The 6,714-nt window shown below is 40.6% G+C and overlaps 1 protein-coding gene across 2 annotated transcripts in view; it reads right to left on the bottom strand.

The window, feature by feature from the left end:
- The window catches only part of LOC109304996 (carbonic anhydrase 13-like), a 32,577-nt gene that overhangs the window by 20,060 nt on the left and 5,803 nt on the right, over nt 1-6,714 (bottom strand). Inside the window, exon 2 of one of the 2 annotated variants that reach the window (XM_019527870.1) lies at nt 2,389-2,586. The exons of the other annotated variant lie outside the window; for it this stretch is intronic. Coding sequence (XP_019383415.1) covers nt 2,389-2,586 — 198 coding nt within the window. The remainder of the gene's footprint in view (nt 1-2,388; nt 2,587-6,714) is intronic. 2 annotated transcript variants of the gene reach the window in all.

Raw genomic sequence — 6,714 nt, 5'->3', positions numbered from 1 at the left:
GGGGCAGGAGGGGGGGGGAGGGGAAGAGTGATAAATAATGAAGACAGTTGCTGATGTAGGGCAATTTGGATCACTTAGTAAACTGGGCACTAGTAAACATTAATAGTTTAAATATGACCCAATATAAGGTGGTATAACTGAAGAATGAAGGCCACACTAGCAAGACGGGGCACTCTATCCTGGGAAGCAATGATTCTGAAAGAGAATTTTGGGTTATGATACATAATCAGCTGATCATGAATTGCCAGTGCTAAGCTGTGACTAAAGGGATAATGGAATCCTTAAATGTATAGAATGTGGGGATACAAACAGGGGGTTAGGAGAAGTAGGTAAGTTATGTTACCTCTGTGTTTGGCACTGGAACGTGTGCTACTGGAGTACTGCATCTAGTTCTCATATACACACTTCAAGAAGAATGGTGATAAATTGGAGAAGGTTCAGAGAAGAGCCTCAGAGAATAAATAAAGATCAGGAAAACATGCTTTAGAATGAGAGACTAAAGAATCTCAGTCTTCTCAGGTTAACCAAAAAAGGGATTATGGAATGACTTGAACCGTGAGCATGATCATGGGATACTTCGATTAACAGGCTCTTCTCTCATGCAGACAAAGGTATAATGAGGTCTTATGATTAGAAGCCAAAGTTACATAATGTCAGGCTTGAAAAAGGGTGATTTTGTAAACAGTGAGGGTAATTAACAATTAGAACAACTTACCAAGAGTTGTGGTGGACTCTCCATCGCTGGAAATTTTAAAAAAAAATCAAGATTGGATGTTTATCTAAAAGATATACTCTAGTTCAAGCACAGCTATTACATTTGAAGCAGAAATTAATTCAGAGAAGTCCTGTATCCTTCGTTATGCAGGAAGAATGTCAAGGCCAAAAGGGACTGATGTCCATGAATTTAGGAGTATGGGCCTTGATCCTCCATAAGGCCCACTACATGCTTGGTTTAGTCAGGAAAAGGAGATGTAAAAGGAGGGGACACATTTGCAGCTTCCATATCCTAAGCCAGTCCAGTTTCTAGCCTACTTTGAAATTGCCTCAGACTGATCTAAATAATGTCAACTGGCTACAGGACTGGTATGCCAGGTGGGGCTCACTCATGCTCTGTGGCACTTCAGACACATCGTCTTACAATGGTATCCAGAGGACATGTAAAAGAGCTGGTGCCAGTTCTGTAGCATGTAGAGACTCCTTGCAACAGGAATATTCCCAGCTGGTTAGATTTGCTGAATTTATAACCCTTTCTTTCCACCAGTATATTGAGAAGAAGAGCAAAAGTATAGAACAGAAAAATGTTACAGGAGCATAGAATAAAGCATTCAACAATCTGGAAGGTAAAGTAAGCAAAGGAAAATTAAACAGTTGCCTTAAAGCACTCCTCATTCCTCTGTTAAGTAGGAAGGCAGGACTGAAGAGGAGCAAGTTTTACTTGCTCTGTACAAGACTCAGTTTGTCTATAATTTACAGGGTATTCTAAATTTTACAATACACACAAAATATCCTTGATCTTACTGTTCCTCCCAATGAAACAACTTTATGTGCAAAGATATGTAAATTTCACATGTATCAAATTGCAAACTGAATATCAGAACAGTTCCCATTTCTTTGAGTTGCTTTTCTCACTTGCTTGTATTAAGATAAACAAAGATTTATTTCAGCAACCTTCTCCAGGTGACATTAGCAGATTAACCAGAAGAGGTTTTTCTTATTCATGAAGGACTTGCACTTTTACTGTTTAACAGAAAGCATTTTGTATACCACCTTGCCTTTGAAGTATTTAGAAAGCCCAAAATAAATGTTGCAATATTACAGAGACCAGTTTTCTGAGTGCACATAATTGTTTGCAAAAGGGGTGTCCATAAAGAAAAATAAAAAGAATGAGATAAATACGTCTCTCAAAAATAAATGGAATCACTAAGTATATGGTTTCTTTCGATGTCTCTTTTGATATAAAGAATCTAGAGTTGGAACATAAATCAATCAACCTGCAACTAAATGCAGGTAATAGATTTGAGTAATTCAATTCAAATGGACCTGAAATGAGAGACAAAGGTTCCATCTACAAAATGAAAGAAGAGCAATTGAAATCTATATTAAAACACTGGTGAAACAGGAGTACAGATATTGTTTAGCTGTGTCCTGCAGATCGGACCATACCACACAGGAAGAGAATTAAGACAATGTGAGCAGCCCAAAAATTCTTACAATAACAACTTATAATTTATGCAGAAATAATCTCAAGATTGCAACATATTGAAAGACAGGAAAACACCTCTCTTTCAGATAACTGAAGTGTTACTGTTTGAATACTCACGTAGTCTCCAAAGAGACAGGGTGTACTCTATTCAGGAAAGAAAATACACTATTATAAACAGAACAAACCTGATTTGTTTTCTGCATCATCAAATTCCACGCTAGTGGAATGTCCATTGTTGAGAATGACTTTAGCAGAAGTTGGATCATAGTTGGGACTAATAGGGCATAAAGAGGGGTCATATTTGGCTTCTGTGGTTTTGATGTCAATGGGGGACTGACGGTCTCCATTAGCAACAGGGAAAACCTCTTTCCAACGAGAGGGCCCTAAAATTCAAGGGGGAAAAAAAAGGGAGAAAAAAACTTGATGTTAATGAAATTGTTTCCCATTTGACAAAAACCAAATGAACTGTCTAGTAAGAAAACACAACATATAAACCATATTAGCTTTAAAAACAAAAATTAATAAAACAGAACAAACTATACAGCTCTGTGACTGCTCTCCTCACAAATCTCTAGTTGATTAAACATAGGTGCAGGTTACAACGTTAGGTTTGTCACTTTTTGCTTCTTTTCTGACAACAGGAGAGCAGCAGACTCCTATAATTAACCCAGCTGTAATAGGCTCAGACACAATTAGCTCTTTATCTGCTGGTATATGAGCAAAGCATCTCACTAATATCTTTCTTTTTCCCCTTTTTCCAATCCAGTATTTTGCCTCCGGTGTATCAAATGCTCCATTTTCAGACCATAAGAGTCCACATTTTGGCCACATCTAGATCATATTTTCCACAAGTCTCCTCTTTATTGATCTTTCCTGGTAACAGTGGGTTGCCATGAGGAACAAGGAGGCAGCCTTAGTAAGCATGATTGGCAGCAGTCATAGCACACAGGGGGCTCATCTACACGTGCCAATTAACAGCATATTCGCCATTTTTAAGGCACATTAAGGGTGAGGGTCTACAGGCATGTGCCCTTAATGTGCCTTAAAAAGGGCGATTTTAGGCTATTTGTGCCTAAATTTGATACCTGCAAAAGCAGATATCAAATTTAGGCGCATATACTTAAAGCACCTTAACACACGTGTAGATGCACTAAGGTGCATTAATGCTGTGTATTTGCATTGGCGATGCATGGGGGGTGCATGTGCACACCCCGAGCACGGTGGTGCACCCCTACAAAAAGGCGCTGCTGACACTGTGGGCAGTCGCAGCTCACCCCCCCCCACCCCCACCCCCACCTGCTGCTGACACCGCTGGCGGCATCTGTGGGCAGTCAGCAACCACTGCTGCTGGCAGCGTCTGCAAGCGGTAGCTGACCCCTGGTTGGTGCTTGCAACCCCCCCACCACCAACAGCACCGGTGGTGTCTGCAGGGCCTCCCCACTTACTGCTGCCATGCTACCATACCCCGCCAGCCACCGGGAGCACACATTGTTCATGTGTATATGTTAGCTGACTTCAGTCCCAAGTTGGTCCACACACTGTGTTAATGTGCCTTAGCACATGCATGTGTAGATGCAAGCCTAAATTGCTTTAATATGCATTAGGCAAATGCACATGCTCATTAGACATGTGTAAACACACATGTAGACGCGCCCAGGCAATAAAGTGAACAAGACTATAGTAGAGACAATGATAAATCAGGCTAGCTTCCAACACCCTTTACTCATGGCGAGTAGGTACCTTCTGTACAAATCGGTCCATCCTAATCAAGAGGCGCATTCATGGAGTTAGAGTTAGAGAATCTAGGCCACAGTATCTTGTGTGAACCCTGTCTTTATACTTGGATTAAAGTGTAATCAGCTCATTACCTTCCTTCATTCAAACTAGCAATACCTTTTCCCCACCCACACACTTTCATTTCTTCTTAGGACATTCAGTGCTCTATGATTAAATCTGAGAGGTGTCAAGTATCTTTTACTCTCAGTTATTACAATAAAAGTGAATGGTGCTCAATAACTCAGAGGCCTTAAAATAGTGCCAGCTGGCAATGTCAGTGTGTAAGAGAAACTTTAAGAAGGCACTTCTTTCAGAAACCTCTCTCTTGTAAGCACTTTCATGGTAAGTGTGTAGCTGTTCTGGACAGCAGAGGGGAAGTGAATAGAATTTTGTATAAGAAGAATAATTTATATATCAGATATCAACATGGCTACAGGCAGAATGGAGGCAGGATCTTTCAATCTGGCACTTGTCTGAGGATACCTTTTAGACATTAAAATAGAATCACAGAACCCATTAAATAAGCAGCCAGCGTGATTTAAGACAGAATACTAATTTGAAATGTTCATTTATGAAATCATAGCCAAGAACTTGCAATTCTCTCTCAACTTTTTATGTTCAGCCCAAAACATCTAATGTTAAACTAAAATATGTAATATCATAGTTATAGTTTCTAGTTTCATAGTTTCTAGGGTCAGAAGGGACCTGAGAAGATCATCTAGGCTGACCCCCTGCCATGGCAATGAATATCATAGAATCATAGAAAGTAAGGGTTGGAAGAGACCTCAGGAGGTCATCTAGTCCAACCCCCTGATCAAAGCAGAACCACCCCCAATATACTAAACTGTATAATGTTTAGATGGATTCTAGTATTATAACATATACAACTTACAGTTACAGGATGCAGGTGAAGCAGTATATGCCCACACAAATCTCTCTTGCAATTTAAAGTTGCTGTGAGATAGCTTACCCAATACTTTTTTCTTCAACACTAATAAATGTCTAACATATTTAGTATGTCTAACTTATGTAAGAAAATGAAAGATTCATAATTACTCACTTATGTTGCTAGGTCTTACCAATGAATGTATGCTGAAGGACAATATTACTAGTGTAATTATGAACATAGATAATAAGCTCCATCCAGTGAAACTCTGATGCAAAAAAGAAATGACTATAACAAAGCAAGGCCTTTGAAACTATAGCATGGTACAAAAGAAATCTTAAAAAAAAAACTGGATACAAAAATAATTTGTAAGCACCACTAAATACTTTGCAGTAAAGTGCTTAAAGCACAAGAAAAACAGATCAATAATTTATTCTTTAAAAAAAACTGGCAACTACAAAATCTAAAATTGGGGAAAAAAATCTATTAATTATTGTAACAAAGCCTAAGTTTGCTTCTTTGGTTTTTTTGATATAAAAGAGGACTGGCCTGCAATTTTGTTTGGAGAAAGTTTAGATTCATAAAAGTAGAAGGCATTGCATAATTGAACATCCAAGATTTTAAATTATCTTTTAGAATCAAACAATATTTAAATATGAATACCGCACTCTTTCTTTCTAGTACAGGTCATCAGAAAAATACCATGCCGTTCATCGGTAGAGATTGTTGAAAACTATAAACAGTCATATAGGGTCAATGACCAGGATTTTTTATCCATCTGTCCAGAAAGCTGCGTTCCTTTACTAGGGATATAGAGATCAGTCAAGATTAGACTTCAGTCCACTGTACAAAGGGCCACAGCCTTTGGAGCACAACTTGAAAAATGGCAGTAATGTGTTCACAATTTGCAAGGTACGAATGCTATCAGTGCATCAAGACTGCCACTGGCTACCTGCTGGTTTTCAGATGGAGTTAAAAAGCAGCATTTTTTACTTATAGAACTAGGGGTGCACTGATATATTGGTTGGTTACTGGATCGGCACCGATAAAAGGAGAAATTACATTATTAGCTATCGGCTTTTTGGTCATTGTAGCCAATAATTACAGTCATGTGCCCGGGGCACCCTAGTGAGCGCAGTCCAGTGCCTGTGCCCCACTGCTAGCCCAAGCTTGTGGCAGACTACAGGTCCCCGTGAGTGGCAGAAGGGGAAGGGTGCGCTGGGGAGGGGTCACAGGGTGCTGCACTCAGCAACAAAGAGACTGTTATTGGCTCATGCTGCTTCTGCCACTGCCATGGCAACACGATACACACAGCAAGGGCCTGAGCACCAGGGCTGCTGCAGTTAAACTGGGCTGTGCACAGAAGCGATAACGCGCCGCGTGAGGGACACTGCTCCACCAGGCACCTTTGCAAAAGCAGCTTCTCCCCAGTGGCTACGGGAGCTCAGCTGCACAGGGCATGCCTGGGCTGAGGTGGTGGCGTGCTCTGGGGCTTCAAATGCACCTAGCACTGCTGTCCATGCAAGGGTCCTCCCCGCCCACTTGGGATGGCAGCACAGGCTGCACATGAAACAGGGCTGCAGATAGGAGCTGTGGGCGAGAGGGCAAGGTGCATGAGAATAACATAGTTACCACCTTCCTTGACAGCCAGAACAGACCAAAGGTGTGTGCGTGTATGTATTATAAATGCAAAACAAACAAACAAACAAGGTTTATTTATAGATTCATAGATTCATAGATTAAGGGTCGGAAGGGACCTAGTAGATCTTCTAGCCCGACCCCCCGCCAGGGCGGGAGAACAACAAAAACCCCAAAAAGAGAAATGGGACTCAAACGAGTCCAGCTAGGT

This window comes from Gavialis gangeticus, unplaced genomic scaffold (assembly GCF_001723915.1).
Source record: "Gavialis gangeticus isolate Ggan-Ray unplaced genomic scaffold, GavGan_comp1, whole genome shotgun sequence".
Lineage (NCBI taxonomy): Eukaryota > Metazoa > Chordata > Crocodylia > Gavialidae > Gavialis > Gavialis gangeticus.
This window is presented reverse-complemented; position numbering and strand designations above follow the sequence as displayed.